Consider the following 22,098-nt stretch of genomic DNA (forward strand, 5'->3'; position numbering starts at 1 on the left):
ATTTGTGCATATCTGCGCATGTGCACATTCCTCCATTTTTGGTAATTTTTATATAGTAAATTTGTCGATCATTAATTATCACGTGATTTTAGTAAAATCCTGATTTTTTTAAATATTCATGCCGCAACTCTCACGTACATATTATAGAGTCTTAAAAATTTTATTTATTATGTGTATTTTTGCCTATTCTACAACATTACTTAATGAGCCATGAAGGGTTTAAAATGTCATTTTTGACTTTTATATATAATATATCCATAGGAGTGCGTATATGCGCAGGTGCGCACAAATTTTAAACCCATTACTTATTATTAGTTTTATAAAAAGTTTTATTTTTATTTTCAGATAAATTTTTTTTTAACATCATAATATTTATCAAAGCATTTACTAAATATTTATAAATAGCACTTATTGAATACAAGATGTGTTGAAAAAGTATTTATAAATGTTAAATTAAAGTATTAAAAAAATGCTTAAAAAATTAAATAATTAATAAATAATAAAATATTGTAGTATTTTATTTTTTTATTACTTAATAAATGCAAATTTTTAATACTATTCAAATACTGCTATTTGATAAATACAAGACTTCCATTTGGTTAAACTTCATGATGAACTAATAATATTTAATTATATATATAATTATTAATTTTAATTAATAAAAATACTTAATTTATATTATGTAAGTTTTACTTAATTTAATATTTATCACAATTCTTAAAAATATTTATTTTAATTTTAAACTAAAATTACTAAAAAAATTAGAAGATTTGATAAGTTGATAAAATGCTAAAATAGCAAAACTTTGTTAAAACTATATAAAAGTTTTATTAAAAAATAAAAAATTAGCAAAATTTTAAAGAAAAGCAAAACCTAATAAAACTTATTATAAATGCTAAAGCTGTCAAAATCTTTACTGAAATTATAATAAAATTATAGTAAAATTTTGAAGAAACTAATTGTAAAATTTTGAAGAGGTTTGTAATACCAGTGATTTTAACTGTTCATTATTTGAAGTATTTATCTATTTAAAAAATTATTCTTTACAAATTTTTTTATTTATATTTTAAATTTTTACATTATAATAATTAATAATAATAATTAAAACTGAAATATTTAGTTATTTAATAAAATTAAAATAGTTTTTAAATATTAAAAATTAAAAAACAAAATGCCAAAATTAAAATTCTATAGGATTTCTATATAGAATTTCCATAGATTTTTAATTATAATAAATACTTATAATTTATAAATATTTTTTAAAAAATTATTTTTTATAATATATAATATAATATTATATATTTTTATAATAAAATTATAATTTTTATATAATTAAATTTAATAGTTTAGTTAGTAATAAACCTGAAATTAATTAGTAACAAATTGAAAAAAAGGTTAGACAGGCATTACTAATGATAGTTATATTAAAAATTATATAATTATATGTTTTTTTTAAATAATATCCAATTTTAATTACTTTTAAAATTATAAATAACTCTAAAATTAATTTTTATAGTAAACCTACATCCTATATATTAAAATCTAAAATCTAAAATCATCTTTTATAGTAATATAAAATAACTTAATTTAATAGCTTGAATTTTTTAATTTAAAATATATATTTAATCTTTTTGATCAAATAATTCATAGTAATATGTATAATTCATTAGAAATATAATTAAATAAATCAATTACAGAAAATATAGAAGTTTTTCTGTTTTCTGATTAATAAATTAAATTATTTGTAAAACTTTTTTAATATAATTTATCTTTAATATTTTTTATATTACAATATAAACAAATTAGATTCAGTTACCAGAAAAGAAAATATCAATTAATTAATGAATATTAATATCATCAATTATTCCATTATTTTTTAAATCAATTAATTGTAAAGTAAATATTTCACCAACTTTAGATAATGATTCATAATTTTCTTTACCAATATAAAAAGCATCATAAAAAAAATAATTGAAATTAATATGCTACAATATTAGTATGATATATATATTATATATAGTAATGTAAAAAATTAATGTATAGTACCTAAATTAGAACACACCGTGAAGATAATCGTTTGGATGAGAGCATAATACTTCGGAGGAACAATGGAACATCACCTAGAATCCTTACCTCTTTCGAACGGAGCATTTAATTATATTGATAGAATGGGTAAAATGATTCCATCTTATGGGCAAAATAAATATGATCCTAAAATGGTAACCCTCAACACTCAACACGCAATATAAGAATATCGAAAGGAAAAAGACATTATACATAAGAAATATAATGCGGAGACTAAGGAAAAATGATATCTCAGTGCATTAATAGTCTTTTAATGAAATGTATGAGTCACACGTTATGCAATTACACTGTATTGCTGGGCCAACTAGGCCTTGCATTTGTAAAGATCGAAAGAAGTTCTTTAGACAAAAGCGCTTTCTGATAGATAAGCGTGCTATCTCGATTTACACCCAAAACTTTGAGGTAAACAAAGAACTAAACAAATATAAACGTAAAAAGGTTGTCATAATTCTAGATCTCGATTAAGAAGATTTTAGATTTTCTCCAATATACTTACAATATGCTTACACAAAAATCCTTTCGTGAAATCTGGACAATTGCAATCTGGTAAATGCGCAATAGTAACTGTATAAACCTGAATAATTTTTTTTTTTAAAAAAAACAAGTTAATAAATTTGAACGTAAAAGTTTCGTTGCAGGTTAATTAGTCCGAATTCCGAAGTATAACGAATGATCCACACTCCATCCGCACAGGACTATGTACAACAATAAAACACTTCCTACATTGCCAGCTGGTCCTACGATAACGAATTTTTCGCGGAGATCGTTAATTTTGTTTCGTTCAATCAAGTAAATTCGTTGTTGTTCCGCACGAATCATACGTTCACGGTTAAGCTGTAATTATCAAAAAAAAAAAAAGAAAAAGAAAAAAAAAAATTATTCACGTAATGAAAATTGATTTTTTTAAAAAAAGAATTCAGTCTTACAAGTGAGCAACATGTTTTGAAACGAGCCAATCGTTTTTCAGCCTTTGATTTTTTTGATTTTTTCTTTTTCTTTGCAGGACGTGCTTCCCGTTCTCCATTATTATTTTCATTAGTCGCTCCTCCAATACTAGGAGCTTCAACAGGACCTGTTCCTGCAGGTTGCTCATTTAGTGAAGTTTCTCGTCCAGGAGTTTCAGATTCAGTTCCTACTGGTTGTTCACGTTGTTGAGTAGAACTAGTACTAGCCATAGCCACGTCAGGAGGTAATTGTTCAATAACCGTGAGTGTTGTTACTTGAATAGCTGTTTCCTCAAAACTCGTACTAGGCGCGTATGGAAGTAGTTGTCCAATAGTTGTTGATGTTACTCGAGCAGCTGTTATGATACAAATTTCAGAGGGTTGACCCTTATACCCCCTCTATTGCGCGAGCTTTTATTAGATATTTAAAACTTATATAACAATTATGTTCATATACTGTAACACCTGAGATGTTTATTATATTATTTAGATAACAAGATCGTCAGAAAATGAGAGTTGGTTTTTTTTTGCAGAGTATTATACATAAGGAGAGTACGAGAAAAAGTCATAAAATAACGAATTTAAAGCCGAAATACAATGATACTAGAAGACCAACGAAAATGATTAACAGCATTTCGAGATGACGTAATACGTAAATAATTACGTAATTCATAGATGTTATAAAATACAAATGGACGGTAGAGGAAGTCAAAAACGAAGCTACCAGAACGTTTAAACGGATCTTCAGAACTAGGGGCCATAAATTCAACGACCTTCCCGAAAGATGAAAATCCATCTATACACCAAGTAATGATATCAAGGAAAATATGTGATTGATGGACATACCCACAGAACAGGAATGGAATGATATGCGAACTATAAATGGGAACTGGCACAATTATATCTTATGCTAAAATTTGAAGTTATAATCTTAAAATGACGACAAAGCTCAACAGCCAGTACCGAGACCACCAGCAACAGTTGTGGATCAACCAAAGCCAAGAAGAAATATAAGACGGATGAAAGGTGAATATTATCTGATGATGACCCATCCCATAATTGAATATACAAGGATCAGTATCACATCTTAGAAGACCAAATTTTACAGGTCTGCCAGGTGAATCCACACAAGTTCCATTGATTTCCTCAACAGCATAATGGAGGAATTATGGATTGGTCTTGCAAGATATGGCGATAGTGTGGGTATGATTTCCCCTGGAACATACTTTAAAGTGGATCAAAATCCTGGATAACGCCATTAGAATTTATTATTGATAATTTTAAAGAGATCTATGAAGATTATTGAAGGCGGAATTGATCAGGGTGAGACGATATCCTCCTTGATATGGGTGATCTTTTACAATACAACACTAATTTTGAATATGAAACGAAATAAATTTATCGACGAATAACCAATAATAAATCTTTGACACTATCATTACGCACAGCCGCTTCGGTGTACGTAGATGACACTCAATGGATATCGAAAAATAAGATGGAAGCACAAAACGTCATAGACATTTCAGTAGACATTAGGCCACTCCAAGCCACATACCATAGGAAATCACAATCTGGAGAGATAAAAACATGACCAAACTTTTCCTCCATCACGCAAACGAAGTTTTGAGAAAGCGAAAGATTACTTTACTGATTTTCAACCTATGATTCACGATATTGGACTATCCCTATAATGCCCTATCATCAGAGATTTATATACAATCAACAAATTCCATAAAAAATCATGGCCTTAAACGAGTATTACAATTCCTGATAAGCAATGGGCAAGCCACAATCACTTGGCGAGTTGGCGTTACGATCAACGCATGAAATGGAAGGAAAAATTCTAGAATGATTCACATAATTGACTAGATGGATCAATTCCTATTACCTACACATACATAGAAATAACAGATTCTACGCAATATTCTACAGATGAAGCTAGTCGCGATCCCAAGTAACGATAATAGGAAACAAGAATCTGTTTACGGTAAAATGACAGGAATACAAAAAATAACTTCCGAGAATTTTAGTTTCAACATTGGCAAGGGACGGACCTTCCAATAGTATACAATACGATTCACATGAAAAGATACAATAGATGCCATCTGAATAGCGGGTTATTAATCGTACCCATAGCAATAATGGGGTTGTCATAAACGTTGAACAGCAACTATATTGCTGCGTAGGTTATGTACATAATTGGTCTATACCTTCAGCTTTATTAGTGTTACTACGCGTTAATATACGTAGATTCCAAGGTGGTCATTGAGGGTATACTACAAATGTAAGGATGCTATAAGAACGTGTAGCAAGACAAACAACCGAAGCATTATATCTTTTATACATAAAACTATCGAGAAAAAAAATCTACAAATCAGTTTCATCAGAGTTATTAAGTTCACTCTAGAACGAAGAAGTAGATAGGGTAGCTAGACTAGAGACTCCTTCAAAAGCTTTCTCAGATTTGGCGAAACAGACGATCCTTCGTTATCAGTGCTCTCGTGGAAGATGATTCTTCTCAGAAGCACTTAAACATCTTATGACCGAACTGAATGTCCGTTTCAAGTCCTTTTCAATCAGTGGAAATGAAGCATCGAGGTCGCTATATGTATCCATACCTTGTTACTAGGTAAATCTATACGAAGGCAAGTTTGAACTTCGGCAAGAAAAAGCATCACAGGACCCAATGGACATGGCCCAGTTTATTTCGCGGTAGACTGCTCTAAACCGCAAAAAGTAAAAGATGATGCCGTAAAACTTAAATCAGCTTTATCAAACCGTAGCTATATTTATAAATCAAAGATGTTGAACATTCCTTGGTTCCAATTGAATATCCCGCAACCACAGAAGAGGGAATTGCATACACATTTTGATGTTGAAAATTGAGCAGATCCTAAGGCTGCATTGAAAATAAAAATTGTTTTACAAAAAAAATGCTTTCCAGTATTTTTTTTAGTTTCAATGTCATTTAGTGAGCACGGCGCTGGTTCTGCTAGTATTAAAAATAAAGATGTTCTTAAAAATAAAAGATGGTGTCAAGTTCAAATTTCAAAAGGCGAAAAACAATGTGGAGAGTTAAATCTTGTCAATTGGCCAATTCTGATATTTTAAAAGAGTCACATACTGAAATAGATATTTGAATCCAATCCATTTATTCGTGAATAATACATCAGTAGAGAGGCTTGTAAGAGTGCTTAAAAATTGTAGATATACTAGTAACTTGTGTCATTTTTTTATTTTTATCAATTTTACAATAATTTTAGAGAATACTTAGTAATAGTAAATACTCAATATACCCAAACAATACATCTGTTTGTTATGGTTAAGTCAAATCGCTGGAGTGAATTATATAGGGTGTGATAAATGGAACGATCATGAGTAGATGTTAATCTTTTAAGGTCAAATGAGGGATGAATTACAAATCATGAAGCTTTGCATATATAATAATTTTATAGGATGACACAAATTATAATACCCTTCGGATTCTCATCATAAATAATATTTTTATATAATTTTTAAAGCCACTGTTCATCTTTTTTCAAGGTTCAATTGCAGCATATTGTTTGCTCAGTTAAATTAAAATACTTACACCTTTATATTTAAAAAGATTTCCTTTTGATCTTATCTAAAAGGTGACACTTATCACGTGATTTTGGTATGTAATTAACAAATTTTTATATTACAATTAATAAAGATTGGGAAGTTATGCATTTGATTTTATTTGATTAAATTACAAGTAAAATATCTTAATTGAAAAACAAAATCAAAGCCCAAGGTATTAAATGACAGAATTAAATTTAGTTTCAAATTGTATTCAAAATTATAAATATTTCCCAAAATCTTTTAAATTGTGCCAGAAAGATTTTTAATAGCTCGCCAAAATATCATTTTAACAAACAGTAAAAAAAAAAAATAATCATTAGAAAAGAAATTGCAATAAAAAACAAGATTAATCAGAAACGGTCTATGTTATTTTTTGGTTTCGAGTGTACTAATAACACGTGATTGTAACGCTATTAATCTTTTTTTCTGGAGTATTAACAAAGTAAATAATACATACAATTCTGTGCTCTAATGCATAGTAAAAATAATTAATTTTGGTAAGGAAAGAAATAAGAAATATTCAAGCTGAAATCAAATTAAAAAGCATTAAAACCGAAATAAAGAATAGAAAGTTTTAAAACAAATACTTTACAAGAAGCTCAGCAACTACTGCTCAATTACAAAGACAATCAGATAATTGAAAGAAAATTCTGCAGTAAAAAATTAGATATTGAAAAAAATTATACTCGACTACACGACTAATACTTTTTCACGTAGAATTTTGTTTGTTATCAAAGCTTTAGTAAGCAAAACAACATTTGAAAATGAAAAAATTACGTCAATGCGATCATGTATACGAATAAGTCACAGGACCATACAATTGTTAATATAAGCAATAAACAGTTCGATAAATTATCGAACATTACAAATTAAGCAGCCATCGCATCTCTGCTATTTTTTTAACGTTCGTTTTTTTGCTTTCGAAACTTTTTTAGCTTAGTAACGATTATTTTAATTAAAAAAGCGAGCAATGGTCGAAGACGAAGGTAGTAGATTTTGTCTAAGTGATTTCAGTCGTGATCAAGGATAAATAACTTTTTTATGAGGCGAGATTCCAGATCTACGTTTACAATACATTTTACGTTAATTATTTTTTATTTAGATGTTTGTCGTGTTTGCCGTAGTGAAGGCACTGAAGACCAACCATTATACCATCCTTGTAAATGCTCTGGTAGTATTAGATTTGTTCACCAAGATTGGTAATATTACTTTAAAAAATATATTTGATAAAATAATTTCTTGATCGTTATTTTGTCTTACGATTTTTATTTGTCTTAAAACAGTTTGACAGAATGGCTGAGACATAGCAAGAAAAAGTATGCATTTTTATTTTAACTCTTTTAGAACATACTAGGTGAATTACTTATACAAATTGATTTAATAGATATTGTGAAGTGTGCAAATATCCTTTTTCGTTCACCCCAAGTATGTATTATTTATTATAGTAAACATATTAAAAAAAATCGAGAATAACTATAATAACTATTTGATTATTATTAATTCCAATTCTTAGTTTATGATCCAAGTATGCCAGATACTATCCCCATTGTATTATTCCTTCGACGCGGTATACGGCGCCTTTATGGACTCGTTCAAATATGGTTCCGTGCACTTCTTGTAGGAATTGTATGGTTAATAGCATTACCTTGGGCTACTGTATGGATATGGAGGTTTTATTACTGGAGCGGTGAAAGTATCGCTTTTTTTATCAACGGACAAAAGATTCCCAATAGAATTTCAGATAACAATATAGAATCTGGTGAAAAGAGCGGTCTTAGTATAATATATTTGGGACTGCTTAAAGGATTCGTTTGGTATGTACCTCCGGATGCAGTAAAATTTGTGGAATATTATGGTGATTTAGCCAGGTTAGTTCTATATTACAATATCAACAATTATTTTAATCAGGCTAAATAATTATTATTATTCCAACATTATTATAGCAAAGTATTATCAGACACGTTTGAAGGTCAAATCATTACATGTGTTGTTGTTATAGTTTTTGTGGCTGCATTCTTATTAAGAGAGTGGATAGTTCAGAACACACCAGCTGCAAATGATAACAATAATGTCAATGATCAAGTAAATGATGGGCCTGCAAATGAAGGAAATGTTATTAACAATGGGATTATGTTTCCGGTAGTTGAACAAATACCTGAAGAACCTCAAATTCCTGTTGTTCCCGCCGTAGCAAACTTCAATGAAGGAGCATTTATTTTCCAAAATGGACATCGCCTACCATTAATTCAGCCAGAGCCGCATCCCCCGGCTGATCAAGTTTTGCAGCAAGATCCAGTTCCTGAACCATTACAACAAAATCTTCTTAGAGATAATGTAGAACTTAATGAAGTTAATGATCAACATCAAGAAGAAAACATAAATCAACAATTAATAACAGATTACATTAACACTCAAATTGAATCGAACATTATACCATCTGAAAATAGACTAGACGTCAAATTAGGGAATGAGGACATTACTTACGAAAAAGATAATTCATCTTTACTTTCAGAAACAAATGTTAACATGGACAATCAAAAATCTTCTATGTATGTTCCATATGTAGATGACTCTAAGATGTCGATTCAAGCTCTTATGGGTGATGCAAGTAAAGATTTTAAAGGGAAAAGTATTGAATCGAATGATTCTTTGATGATTTTCTCGGAATTAGGCGATACTTCATCTTCACAAATATCACAAAACGTAGTTATAAAAGACTCTAATCCTTCACAATTCAAGGTCGATAATTCTGTCATTGATAAAGATAAAGATGATTTTTTCAGCTCTTCTGCATCATCATCCTCTTCTTCATCCTCATCAGGCGTTGCAGGTGTTACAGCTCAACAAGGGCAATCTTCAGATAAATTTATTCCTACCTTAATAGGAGATAGAAGAATCCGTCCTATCGGGAAAGTGAGGACGCATCCTGCATCATCTTCCAATACAATAGGACAATCGACACAAGATGATCTTGATGATTTATCTCTTGGTGGTTCTTTTATGAATGTTGATTATTCTGAAATTTCTTCAAAGAAAGAACAATTAGGTGATAACAATGCCGATTATGATGTAACACCTGAAGTATCAGATAGTGACGAGGAAAGCGAAGACATAAATTTACAAGAAAAATACCCACGAGATATCAATAACACATACAGTCCATCAAAAATAATAACAAATACTGTTTATTTTGCTGATGATTCGCACCGTAACTCTAATAATACTAATTTACAAGGTTACGATGATAATTTTGGAAAGAATGATGATGATGATTCATCGGATTTTGATGATATAGATGATATTGAAGAAGATGAAGGCATTGATGATGAGGAGGATGAAGGCGAAGAGAATGATTCAGATGATAATGATAATCCTCTCGAAGATGATGAAAATGAAGAGGAGCCTGCTGGGGAATTAAATGGTAAAATGTTATAAATATTACAAATTATATCATACTTTCGATAATGAAATTATTTATTAATTTTTTATAATCTTAATTAGCGAGGGAACCCAATGCAGAGGTTGCTGATGCTCCAGTTTTGCCTATGCCTGCACCCCTTTTTAATGAGGCAATCGAACCTCCTGCCGTCGACCAAGGATTTATAGAAGCAGATGATGAGGATGAAGAAAATGTTGCTAATGAAGATCTTGAAGGTGTATTGGAAGCTATTGGCATGAGAGGATCTTTATGGATGTTAGCTCAAAACTCTGCGTTGATGATAGTTTTGATTGCATTATGTTTGGCCGGTTCTATTTGGGTCCCATTTATCGTCGGAAAAACTGTTTTATTGGTACTTTGATGCACTTTTTTATATTTATATTAAGTCTTTAATTAAAATATTTTGATAATCTAATGTTTACATTTATGCACTTTAGATTAAACCCTTGAATGTTATACAGCTCCCGTTGAAACTATTACGAAAATTGACGGACCCTTTAGTAGATCTCGTCCTTGATACTGGTATTCCTTGGTTATGGTCACTTGTATTTCCATTATTAAAGTCTGGATGGAACGCTACTAGTCCTCAAATTTCGCCAATGTTCGTAAATTCAGTATTGATGCATTATGTGCAAGATGTTTCTGATAAAACGGAAGATCTTTTGGGATATGCTGCTGCTATCGTTGCTAAAATAGACCCCCCAGAATCAGAAATTATCGCAAACTCAACCATTAGTAGTGTTAACAATTTTTCTGAATTTCTAAAAGCACAAAATTTAACGTGGCTTGTTAAAATAATCGATCGGTGGAATGGTTTCGCTTACGGTAATACACCTACGGATAAGATTGTGTGTATCCTTTGTGGATATACAGTTATCATTTTTTTGTGTGCTTATTATTTGGCAAAAACGAGGAACGCATACGGTGCTACTGTTGGTCGAGCTGTTCAAGAAGGATTACGTCAACAAGGCATAGTTTTAAAGGTATGTTAAATTTAGTTAGTTACATTATGTGAAAATTTTATTAATAATCTTAATCTTAATCTTATTTAGGTCGCTTTCTTTGTCGCAATTGAATTGGTTATTTTTCCGATTATATGTGGTATATTATTGGATCTCTCTACGTTGCCATTATTTGCGGAAGCAACACCATCAACCCGTCTGGAATTTTATCTTGAATCTCCCATTACATCAACTTTTCTTCATTGGTTTACTGGTACCGCATTTATGTTCCATTTCGCGGTGTTTGTATCTCTGTGTCGAGAAATTGTACGAAATGGTGTTATGTGGTTTATTCGTGATCCGAATGATCCACAATTTCATCCTATAAAAGAAATTCTAGATAGACCTGTTTGGACCCAACTCAAAAAAATTGGCGCAAGTGGTATTATGTATAGTGCAATGATTGTTTTCGGCTTAGGAAGTGTTATTTATTTTCTTCGTTATTGTTTTGATGGAATATTACCATTGCAATTACCATTCATGTATGTAATATATTTGATTTATATGTGCACGCTAGTCGGGAATTTTTTTTAATTCTTTACCTTCCTTTATCTAGGGAACCAATCTCTGATTTTCCTGCTGATCTTCTCGTATTTCACATAGTCGTTCCTGTAACTGTCACTTGGGCCAAGCCAAAACGTCTATTCCGTAAATTATTTGAGAATTGGTGGAAAGTTACCTCACGTGTTTTACGGTTGACATCTTTCATGTTTGGAGGTCGTCATTATGATGAGGAAGGTACAGATGGTGGACTTGTTCGTGCACCTAGTTATGACGGTATAACAGTTGTACCAGGCCGGAGAATGTTAATACCTGTGAATGAGGATGGCACATTAAAAAATCCCGGAGAAGTACCGGTTGGACAAGATGATCAACTTAACTATACAGTTGTTTATATTCCTCCAAATTTTAAAGCAAGAGTAATAATATTTTTATTCCTTATGTGGTTCTGTGGTTCTTTATTTTGCTGTTCAGTAACCGTCTTGCCACGTAAATATATTTTTCTTTTTTGTTAAATTTGTGATGAACACATTTAAACTAACGAATCCATTAAATTTTAAAGTTTTGACTGGACGTTACATCTTTAAATCTATCTTACATCATCAACGTGCTGTCCACGATTTATATACATTTACAGTGGGACTTTATGTATTGTGGGCACATTACGTTGCCATTGAATGGATTACGAATAAAATTCAAGCGATTGCCGAGAGACAAGATCGCAATATCGATTGGGCTATGGTCAGACAGAAGATGTTGCAAGGGATAATTGTGGTTGCAAAAATTTTGTACCTTGTTATATTTTTTGGAATGGTAATCCCATTCCTTCTGTCATTAGTTATCGAATTATACATTATTTTACCATGGAAAAAACCTACCACCGACATACCAGTCATATCTTTTTTACAGGTAACTATTACTTCTCTTTGAATACGTATTTGAATAACAATATATCATCTGATTTATTATTTAAAAATAGGATTGGGCATTAGGTATCGTTTATATGAAAATCGCATATCGAATTGTTTTTATGTTACCTGATAATGTATACAGTAGAGCTATTAACGAAGTAAGATAAGATATATTAAATGATAATTATAATGATTATGTTTGGTAACTACATGAATTTTTATATAATGATTTAATTTATATTTTTATTAGATAACCGGAAGGGGAATTAAACATTTGAACGTCCAATTGGCAACAACAGTGTTTATTTTCCCGATAGGAGGTTCAGCGTTAGCGGCCGTAATTCTTCCAGCATTGACAGCTTGGGTGATAATAACCACATTCGGTATGATTAAATCTTTTATCATCATTTACGTAATCAATTTTTACTAATATAGACTTTATTTTCTCATCTCGCATTCGATACTAATAGGCATTACCAATGCAAATAGTATAGCTCTAATAATTCGATATATCTACCCGGTGTTTTTAGCATTGATACTTGGTTATCGCGTTCAACGACAAATGGGACAATTAGTAAATAGTTGGATGCAAGCTGTTCGGGATGAAGAATACTTGATAGGACGTAGATTACATAATATTGAACCGAATGAACAACGTGGAAATACAAATAATGATATAATAAGAGCACAATAATAATTAACATAGATTTTTATATATAGGGTATTTTATTACTTTTTTTACACCGGCTTTCAGCCATAAAAACAAAATAATGCATATAAAAGTGCCAAATACAAGCATATTTCTCTACATTGTATAAAAATTTCAATAATAAAATTTTTTAAATAAACTTCTAAAAATATTCTCACAATATTAACGTCATTTGGAATAGGATCGGGTGATATTTGTATTAGATAGGTGATAGATAAATAAACGGGGGGACAACTCAAGATTAAGTCACGAAAAATTCGCAAATTTTTAGTTTTTTTTTTCAGTACAGACAGAAAGCCGGCAGCTAATTTCAAGACTTAAGATTGCTCTATATAAGTGAAGTTTTTTTATCCAAATTGGACCACTTGTTATTTTGTTCTTTGTTTGTTTGTTTTGCTACTTTTATAATAGTAAGGGGAAATTGCTTTTTTTTTTGAAACTAACAAAAAAAATTATAAATATTTTTATTTAAAACGTTTAAAACGTTTAAAAATGGCGTTTCTTCCTTTATTGTGCATCAAAAAGATCCAATAAATAAAAACCAAAAAAATCCAATTCAGAGAAAAATAACGATTCAGAAGTTACAATAACAACAATAACAACGACAATAATATTGATTCACAAAGTCTTTCTATTATTGATGAAATTGACTTGAATACGGCAATAAAATTCACAAAGTATACAATGTATAGTCTTCCAGTATGACAAGTATGACAGTATCATCATGGTGTGAAATGTGAATGGTATGATTGTATCATCATGAAGATCATTGTGATTTTGCACGATTACGACTATTATGGTAAATAATTGTAAATTATATATGGCTTTAGTGATCCATGTGGTTTGTGTACCCCTGAGTTGTCCCCTTATTTAACTATACTCTAAATATTTAGAAAATAAAAAAAAGCGCGTTGTTTTAAGGATCAATTGAGTTCAGAATTGGCAATGAAATACAAATCGCCAAGATTCGATGATATTTATAGCTTTTCTTGGCAGTACCGAAATAGTGTTGCCAAGAAAAATCGTCGTTTACTTACTTAGAAAATCTAGAAAATCGCTGTATCTATCATAATTTTTTATCGTGAATACATTACCTATAAAAGGCAAGGAATAGAGGCCAAGAAATTTAAATTATGTAATACAAAACCCCTTTTATTGGTCATATTGATAGAAATCCAGGAAATTTCAATTTAGCTCATGATTTATGTAAACAAGTAATCTTTCTTGAATTAAAATAATCAATAAAGGAAATTATCCGAAACACTAATTAGGATAATTATATTATACAATAAGATAAAATCCTAACTAAACCTTAATGAGAAGAAATTTCTATCTAATTATACGCCTTCAAACAATTTAAATGGACAAGTTTTGATACATCGAAGTTTCTTTGTTTACAATTCTATAAATATCCAGGTTGGCCTTTTAACAATTTAAGCAAAGCCAAATATTTCTTTTAAAATATATATATTGAGTCACCAAAAATCATATATTTTTTTAAAAAAAAATATATATATTGACACACCAAATTGAAAAAAAATCTCTTTTCTTTAAATAAAATAAAATAAAATAAAATAAAATAAATATGGCCGATAAAGGATATCCAGGAGGACAATACCCACCACCACAATATCCACCTCAAGGATATCCACCTCAAGGACAAAATTCTGGTTATTATAGTCCACAACCACCAATGCAACAAGGAGGTAAGATCTCGACTTTCTCGTTATTAAAATTTTGAAAATTAAAAATTCAAATAAATTTATTTTGTATTTTATTTTGTTATCAGGATATTATCCCACACCTCCACCTCAAACTGTAGTAGTTCAACAACAAGCGCCCGAGAAAAAAGATAAGTTATGTTTAGGAATGTAAGCATCGACCTTTTTTTTTCTTTGTAATATAAATTTTTTAGTAAAATTTACTGAAAATTTCTTTTTTTATTTAGTGCTCTTGGTGCTTGTCTATGTTGTTGCTGTGAAGCGTGTTGTTAAAAGTTAATTTCCGTCATTTCCGGATTATTCCGAATATTTTTTTTAATTTTTTCTGTAAATTATTTAATTAAATAAACGTATAACTTGAATAATATAGATGAATAATTTATTAATAAATAAAATAAATGAACTAAGAATAAATTTAAAAAGAAGAAAATTTTCAAAATAGAATCCTATTAATATCCTATTAATTACTTAACGTATTTATCACAAATTTGTTTCAAAGCAACAGCAGATTGTTTTAATTTAGCTCTTTCATCAGAATCAAGATGTATTTCAATCATTCTTTCAATTCCATTACTTCCCAATACAACGGGCATACTTAATACACATCCATATTCTTCAATAAACGTACTTAAAGGTCTAACATGTTTTTGATTTAATACAATACATTGAACCAATGACGAAACACATCCCGCGATACCAAAATATGTAGCACCTTTTAATTTTATGATTTCATATGCTTTCCCAGATATTTCTTTTGCAAATTTATCTTTATCTATATTTTTCAACTCCGGGAAATCTAATAATGGTTTCCCACCAATGTGAGCCGAAGACCATGCAATAATTTGTGAATCGCCGTGTTCACCTAATACATAAGCATGAACCGCATTTTCTGCGACCTAATTAAAAAAAATTAAATGATTATTTTTTATTTTTTTTTTAAAAAAAAATAATAATAATTTTTCAAGAAAATAATATTTACTCCTATTGATGATGCTATTTTAAGCCTTAATCTTGCTGAATCCAAAAATGTACCAGATCCAATTACTTGATTTTTTGGCAATCCGGAAAGTTTTTGAGCAATATATGTCAATATATCAACCTAATATACAAGAAACAATTTGTTTAAAAAAAAAATAATAATAATAAAACCAAATTAAGATGATGATAATAACTTACTGGATTAGCAACCAATAATAAAATAGCACTGGATTTAATAGGTTGCATCGATTTAATAACACTATCCAAGATTTTATAATTCCTTTCTATTAGCTATCAAGAGAAAGCGAGAAATTTAGTTATAATTATTATTTGACGAGGGACAAATATTTGACCTGGGTTTTTTATCTCAAATTTAAATTTACCTCAACTCTGGTTTCAGTAGGTTTTTGTTTTGCGCCTGCAGTAATAATGATTATGTCGCATTGACCAGCCTCTTGGAAAGTTCCACCACGAATTTGGGTGGAAGAAATAAAATTTGCATCTGATAGATCAAGGACTTGACCTTGTACAACCTCTTCAACGATATCTACTAAAATTATTTCGGATGAAATCTTTTGAATAAGCAAAGCATAAGATATTGTAGCTCCAACTGAACCAGCTCCAATTACAGCGACACGTGATCCAAAAACCATTTTTCGTTTGTCTTAAACAAATATTATTTAGTAGCAGAAAAAAAAACCTTCATTCCATTTGGGTATTTATAGTTTTTATATTTCTTATCGTTTAATCTAATCAATTGAAAAATTTTGTCATAAACCGTCTCACGCCATTCTTCCTTTTTTTCATTACAATTAACAGTGAAAACGTAATTATTATGAATATCAGGCGATACAAAAAAAAACAAATCATACGACTCTAATTTGGATAAATTACTTAATATTATGTAAAATATGTAAAATTCACAATGCCTTGGTATTATCATTTAACATGATTGGCCAAATTATTTCTTTATAGGTTCAGGCACAGTATACAGCCACAAAAAATTTATCAGATTATCATATCAATATCGTAATATTACGTACAAAGACAATTTTACAATTAGAAATCCTAAAGCTGTAAAGCAAAATCAAAACTTATTATACGAAATAGATTTCATTTGCTGTATAATACAATTGTGATTTAAATAAGAAAATGTGTTTGCTATTTTCGAAATCATCGTTAAGTATGGGATAAAAATTTCATATAAAGGATTCATTAATTATATTTAATAAAGTTTTTTAAATAGGAAATTTATTTTTAAAAAATTTGTTTAAAATCTTTGCTCTCAGCTTTTCGCCCCGTTTTTTAACCACATGAGACAATCATAAGAAAAAGTGTAAATGTTCCATGGTTTTATATCACATGTAACAGTTCTTTATGTTTATTTCCTTAACCTATTTATAGCAAGAACCATTGATTATAAGAATCGCCGAAGATTCCTAAAAATTGACATGTGAAACTTACAATTAAATTTAATTAAAAGGCTTATAAATAAATTCGCTATAGATGACGGGTAAAGTTAATAGAGTATGCATAAGAGTATAGCAATGATAAATTCTTGAAATTATGTTCATCAGCGGTTAAACGATATTGAGTATGATATATACCTCCGATGTTGTATAGTATAGTTGACAAAAACCTATACAGTATAGTTTTTATCTATACAGTTTAATTTTTTATCCATACAGTTTAATTTTTTATCCATACAGTATAATTTTTTATCTATACAGTATAGTTTTTTATATTTTATACAGTATAGCTTTTATCTATACAGTATAGTTTTTTTACACTATATATACACCATCGGCGGTATTACGGAAAGGAGTGGTGTCGGGTTGGGGTGATGAGTATAGTATGGTGACATTTGGCGGTGTGTAACATAAAGGGTGTGAAGCATACTCGGTGATGAATAGACACCCGGCCAAACCGCTGGGCCGAACTTGGGCCAAGGTGTTTATTTATCACTTGAGTAAACTGTCACATAGGGTCCATACTATACTCATCACGCTGACCCGACACCACTCATCTCCGTAGCACTCCACGTCTCCACCATCGGAGGTATATATCATACTCAATAACTATATTGTCGTTAATCAGCACGTATTAAATCGGCGATCTGAATATATTAAATACTTGATTAAAATTAAAAACTGGTACTTGGGAATGCTATATAAAAACTAGGAAATTGATTTTACTATAAACACTTTGCCTATTGACCAAATAATTAAATGATTATGAAATGTTATTCCACTACTTCCAAAGAGCGATTTTATCAAAAAATTGTTCAGATATAAGTGATTCACTGTATATTAGTTTTATATAATTATTTCTAAATTGATTTTTTTTTATTTAATAGATAATAAAAATTTTCTAGAATTTTAGCCTCTGGAATTCGATGAAAAAAAGAAAAAAAAAGAAATTAAAGTTATTGAAAATCAATCCAATTATCAAGTCTGTACTCTGTACAGCAATGAAAAAATTAAACGTACGCAGTTATGAAACAATCCAATTTATTAATTGTATCTTTTAAATTAAGATTTTTAATCAATTAATTTCACAAAGATATTATCTTTTTTAATGCAAAAATATCAATTTATTTCAGATCAACTCAAAGGATTATTTTCTTAATTCATAACCTTTTACAATTAATATATTATCTGTTATATGATAAGTATGATATAATCATGTTGACTTGACAAATAATATTCTTAAAATGATCAAAAAGTTACACAAGTGTTACATCGATTTCTATAATCATGCAATAAACGCAGTAATTTCAAGTAAAATTCCGATAGTTCCGTTCTCTTATTATTCTCTCTTCATAACAACTCAAAAAAGTTACAAAAGTTACTTTATACCAAAAACTTCTTTTGATAAAAGAAATTTGTCATAAATTATTAGCCATTAATTCTTCATATAAATTTATTAGTAACTACTTAAATAAGATTTGCAATGTCTACTACAGATCGAGCAAATTGGTCCTGCGAAAGGTGTACCTATGTTAATGAAGTGAGTGAAGTAATGTTTCACATATCTTCTGTTTATATCACTAAATTTTTTGACTTTTTTCATGAAGGGAATTGACTTAACATGTGCAATGTGTTTTCTTACACGAACTGATGCCAAAGACTTACCTGTTCAGGTATTATTATACTATGAATTCTCTTTTAATAAATAATAATAATTAATGACGCGATTGATTATTAATTCCTTTATAGTGGGAATGGAGAGCAAATCCAGATCAATGGATTCCTTATGATTTAGCATCATCGTCTGAACTTGAAGATTCTTATCAACGTAAGAAAGCAGTCATCGTCCCAAAGCAAGGTTATTTTGCTACAATAGCCGATCGATACGAAGTGCGATTCAACTATTCAACAGGACGTTTTCAACAGTACAATCTTTCAAGTGGTGGAACTCGTCGGGTTAGAAGAATCGGGAATGGTGACACATTTGTAATTCCTTGAATTAATCATTTTATATGAAAAAGCTAATTATTACTTTTTATTTCTATAATAAAAAGATGACAACTCAATTTTGCAACCTGTTGCAATCGAACAAGTATCATCTGAAGATAGTTGCATAATTTGTCTGGATAACTTTCAAGATTCTAGTTCGGTCTCTCCTGATCAACAAGTTGTTAAACTTCCCCCTTGTCGTGGTCATTATTTTCATAGATCATGTGTTGCAGGTGAGTTTTCAACCCTTTAATTCAAATTCGTCTTATTTATCATTAATTAAATTTATTTCATGTTTTATAATCATTTAGCTGCAATTAAATTGAAAGATGAATGTCCAATGTGCAAGAAAAAGCTTGATTATTAAATATAAGTAATTCGAGTATAAATACTTCATTGATTCACTGTTTCTTTTCAGAACATCGAACAAACGCGTACTATAATTTTTTATGGTCTTGCTTGTATACTTTTAACGAATGCATAGGTGTTTATATAATTTTATCAATTATTTTTTTTCTTTTTTTCTTTTTTTTATATATTTAATATATGTAAACTGATCATCTGCTTGGAAAAATAATATTATTTTTAGCAGATTATTTATTTTTGTTTGTATAAATAAACTTTCATTAAAAATAACCTTTCTATATATAACTAATTATTTACAATTAAAAGAAAAAAATTATTTACAGAACAAACTATAAAGAAGTACAAATTTTTTTGACATCAGAGAAAGAATTTGCTTACAAATTATTGCAATAATGAAAAAAAGAACAGATATAATATTATTTATGTTAATGATGCAATGAAATATGTTTATTCTCGTATTACGCTGATGATTTACAATTAAATGCATAATATAAATTTGCAAATATATGTTTCAATCTTTTTGTTATTCATTAAATAAATCAATGAATCTTTCTTTAGCAACTCTATTAATTAAAACAAACAACATTAGTAAAATAACGTAATTGAAAAAAATTATATACAAATTCTTACCGTCTAGTTGCTTCCTGTAAAGTTTCCATAGTGTTATTTTGATTCTTTTTTCCTCCTGCACCAAGACCAATTCTTCCTTCATTAGTAACAAATTGGATTGGATTCAACATTCCAGTACCATTTCGTCCTAATCCTTGCCCTTCTTTCCATCCCATCTTCTGTAAAAGCTTATTTCCCTTATTATCAGAACCAATTTTAGTTTGAAAATTTTTTACTTCTATTGTAGAGTTTTGAGATGTATCCTCCCAATCTTTTTTTATTGGAGCATTATCAGGATGAATCTCTCTTCTTAAAGCAGCCCTATCAACATACTTTGTATGTTTTTGATTAGTGTTAGATGGACCCATATATTTACGTTTCAAACGATTCAGCTCCTCACGTCGCTGAACTTCTAAAAGTTCTCTCTGTGTTGTATTATTATTCATATTAATACCAATGTTCATAATTAAATCTCCATCATTATTTTTCCGTTTGACTTTATTAATATTATTAGAAACAACATCGCTATTATTTGATATATCAATCATTTTTCCTTCAGTTACAGTACAAACATCACATGTCCACTGTTTATGTAAATGCACTTGAAATTTGGTGCTCCCAACAGTAACTTCGTCCATATGGTTCAATTGATGTGGTTTAGAACTCATCTTACTTTCTGACAATCGTTGAGAATTAACAAAAGTTCCATTTTGCGAACCTATATCAATAATAAAGAATGCATCTGGAGTTGATGATTCTTCTTCTTCATTGTTATTATCAATAATAGAAGTTGAAGAAAAAAATATTTGACAGTGATGTTTTGATGTTGGCATTTCAGCTAATCGAAGTCGTCGATCATCCCACCTGTCCCTTCCCATAGAAATGCCGTTTGCATCAACCAGAACTAAATGTCCTGATTTAAGAATTCCGGATTCAATCACTACCAATCTAAGAGTTGCATCGCTACCGGGTTCTCCTTGGTCTAATGCACTCTCGTCAGGTGTTAATGTATATATTATAGAGTTTGGGTCAACTGGAGTATATGTTTGAGTACCCTCATCATATACAGAATACACTCCAGAATACACGTCAAACCAAACATTGTTCTCAGGGTTGAAATAATATCTCTCTTCTGAGGTAACGATATAACCTGCTGGTACAGAATATGTACACATATGTTTTTCTTTTGAATTTTTGTGTATGTCTTGTCCATTGGTACTATTCTCGTATGATAAAGAAGCTGTCTCGTATGCTTCAGAATCTGATATTTGTCCCTCCTCGAGTGCACTATCTATTGAATCCTCAGTGTCCTTATCTGAGTTTGAAGAATCTTCATGTTTATAATCTATTTTAGTTACGTCGATTTTGTAGTTCTTTCTCCGATCTCTCTCAAATTTATCAAAATATATCCAATCTTGAATGTGTGTATCCCAAAGAGCATACATTTTTGTTGATTCGCTATAATAATACCCACTCTCTTCGTTGTACTCCCAATCTTCGGAAACATTCTCTTCCCGATTTTTTAGTTCTTCATATGCTTGGAGTGCATCTTCAAAAATAGATCTATTTTCCACAACCTTAGAATCTTGTTCATTAGTGTTGGAACAATTCGCATTTGTAGGATTCGCGCGAGGCCTGGTTAAGATTTTGTAGTCATACGGAGCATCTTCCATAGTCGCCGATTCTTGATCGGGTTTCTTGTAGACTTCGTAGTATAATAATTTATTGTTTATATTTTTAAATTTAAATTAACAAAACAAATTTCTTTATAAA

General features: G+C 29.8%; 6 protein-coding genes across 6 annotated transcripts; 3 read left to right on the plus strand and 3 right to left on the minus strand.

The window, feature by feature from the left end:
• Positions 1-2,367: 2,367 nt before the first annotated feature.
• On the minus strand, positions 2,368-3,790 carry OCT59_007482 (uncharacterized protein; the record flags this gene model as incomplete). The annotated part of the gene is made up of 5 exons (XM_025333518.2): positions 2,368-2,499; positions 2,582-2,659; positions 2,809-2,919; positions 3,012-3,428; positions 3,626-3,790. 5 exons carry the CDS (start codon positions 3,788-3,790, stop codon positions 2,368-2,370), a joined length of 903 nt encoding a protein of 300 aa, XP_025186580.2.
• A 3,812-nt stretch (positions 3,791-7,602) lies between these two features.
• OCT59_007483 (uncharacterized protein) lies at positions 7,603-14,092 on the plus strand (the record flags this gene model as incomplete). The annotated part of the gene is made up of 14 exons (XM_066149003.1): positions 7,603-7,618; positions 7,735-7,831; positions 7,916-7,948; positions 8,017-8,057; positions 8,146-8,500; positions 8,576-10,053; positions 10,134-10,423; positions 10,509-11,054; positions 11,124-11,554; positions 11,629-12,062; positions 12,136-12,482; positions 12,553-12,642; positions 12,735-12,867; positions 12,955-14,092. The coding sequence occupies 14 exons, from the start codon at positions 7,603-7,605 to the stop codon at positions 13,176-13,178; spliced, it is 4,515 nt and encodes a 1,504-aa protein (XP_065998717.1). The 3' UTR covers positions 13,179-14,092.
• A 370-nt stretch (positions 14,093-14,462) lies between these two features.
• OCT59_007484 (uncharacterized protein) lies at positions 14,463-15,575 on the plus strand. The gene is made up of 3 exons (XM_066149010.1): positions 14,463-14,899; positions 14,983-15,064; positions 15,142-15,575. The coding sequence occupies exons 1-3, from the start codon at positions 14,779-14,781 to the stop codon at positions 15,185-15,187; spliced, it is 249 nt and encodes an 82-aa protein (XP_065998718.1). The 5' UTR covers positions 14,463-14,778; the 3' UTR covers positions 15,188-15,575.
• On the minus strand, positions 15,267-16,578 carry OCT59_007485 (uncharacterized protein). Its single transcript, XM_025309035.2, has 4 exons — positions 16,276-16,578; positions 16,091-16,183; positions 15,894-16,013; positions 15,267-15,810 (listed from the first exon to the last, which is right to left on the minus strand). Exons 1-4 carry the CDS (start codon positions 16,543-16,545, stop codon positions 15,379-15,381), a joined length of 915 nt encoding a protein of 304 aa, XP_025186576.1. The 5' UTR covers positions 16,546-16,578; the 3' UTR covers positions 15,267-15,378.
• Positions 16,579-18,674: 2,096 nt separating this feature from the next.
• OCT59_007486 (uncharacterized protein) lies at positions 18,675-19,993 on the plus strand. Its single transcript, XM_025313827.2, has 5 exons — positions 18,675-18,901; positions 18,969-19,034; positions 19,111-19,336; positions 19,416-19,583; positions 19,662-19,993. The coding sequence occupies exons 1-5, from the start codon at positions 18,845-18,847 to the stop codon at positions 19,715-19,717; spliced, it is 573 nt and encodes a 190-aa protein (XP_025186575.1). The 5' UTR covers positions 18,675-18,844; the 3' UTR covers positions 19,718-19,993.
• OCT59_007487 (uncharacterized protein) lies at positions 19,895-22,082 on the minus strand. The gene is made up of 2 exons (XM_025313826.2): positions 20,347-22,082; positions 19,895-20,279 (listed from the first exon to the last, which is right to left on the minus strand). The coding sequence occupies exons 1-2, from the start codon at positions 21,996-21,998 to the stop codon at positions 20,240-20,242; spliced, it is 1,692 nt and encodes a 563-aa protein (XP_025186574.1). The 5' UTR covers positions 21,999-22,082; the 3' UTR covers positions 19,895-20,239.
• Between the last annotated feature and the right edge of the window lie 16 nt (positions 22,083-22,098).

Source organism: Rhizophagus irregularis, chromosome 15 (assembly GCF_026210795.1).
Source record: "Rhizophagus irregularis chromosome 15, complete sequence".
In the NCBI taxonomy this organism is placed as follows: Eukaryota; Fungi; Glomeromycota; class Glomeromycetes; order Glomerales; family Glomeraceae; genus Rhizophagus; species Rhizophagus irregularis.

What these genes read in the sequence shown, in the direction of transcription:
- OCT59_007484 (XM_066149010.1), top strand. Translation starts at nt 14,779, where the DNA reads ATGGCCGATAAAGGATATCCAGGAGGACAATACCCACCACCACAATAT. An exon ending in ACCACCAATGCAACAAGGAG is followed by an intron (nt 14,900 to 14,982) that starts GTAAGATCTCGA and finishes TTTTGTTATCAG; the next exon opens with GATATTATCCCACACCTCCA. An exon ending in GATAAGTTATGTTTAGGAAT is followed by an intron (nt 15,065 to 15,141) that starts GTAAGCATCGAC and finishes TTTTTTATTTAG; the next exon opens with TGCTCTTGGTGCTTGTCTAT.
- OCT59_007485 (XM_025309035.2), bottom strand. Translation starts at nt 16,545, where the DNA reads ATGGTTTTTGGATCACGTGTCGCTGTAATTGGAGCTGGTTCAGTTGGA. An exon ending in CTACTGAAACCAGAGTTGAG is followed by an intron (nt 16,184 to 16,275) that starts GTAAATTTAAAT and finishes TTCTCTTGATAG; the next exon opens with CTAATAGAAAGGAATTATAA. An exon ending in TATTATTGGTTGCTAATCCA is followed by an intron (nt 16,014 to 16,090) that starts GTAAGTTATTAT and finishes CTTGTATATTAG; the next exon opens with GTTGATATATTGACATATAT.
- OCT59_007486 (XM_025313827.2), top strand. Translation starts at nt 18,845, where the DNA reads ATGTCTACTACAGATCGAGCAAATTGGTCCTGCGAAAGGTGTACCTAT. An exon ending in CCAAAGACTTACCTGTTCAG is followed by an intron (nt 19,035 to 19,110) that starts GTATTATTATAC and finishes ATTCCTTTATAG; the next exon opens with TGGGAATGGAGAGCAAATCC. An exon ending in GGTTAGAAGAATCGGGAATG is followed by an intron (nt 19,337 to 19,415) that starts GTGACACATTTG and finishes TATAATAAAAAG; the next exon opens with ATGACAACTCAATTTTGCAA.
- OCT59_007487 (XM_025313826.2), bottom strand. Translation starts at nt 21,998, where the DNA reads ATGGAAGATGCTCCGTATGACTACAAAATCTTAACCAGGCCTCGCGCG. An exon ending in TTACAGGAAGCAACTAGACG is followed by an intron (nt 20,280 to 20,346) that starts GTAAGAATTTGT and finishes TTTAATTAATAG; the next exon opens with AGTTGCTAAAGAAAGATTCA.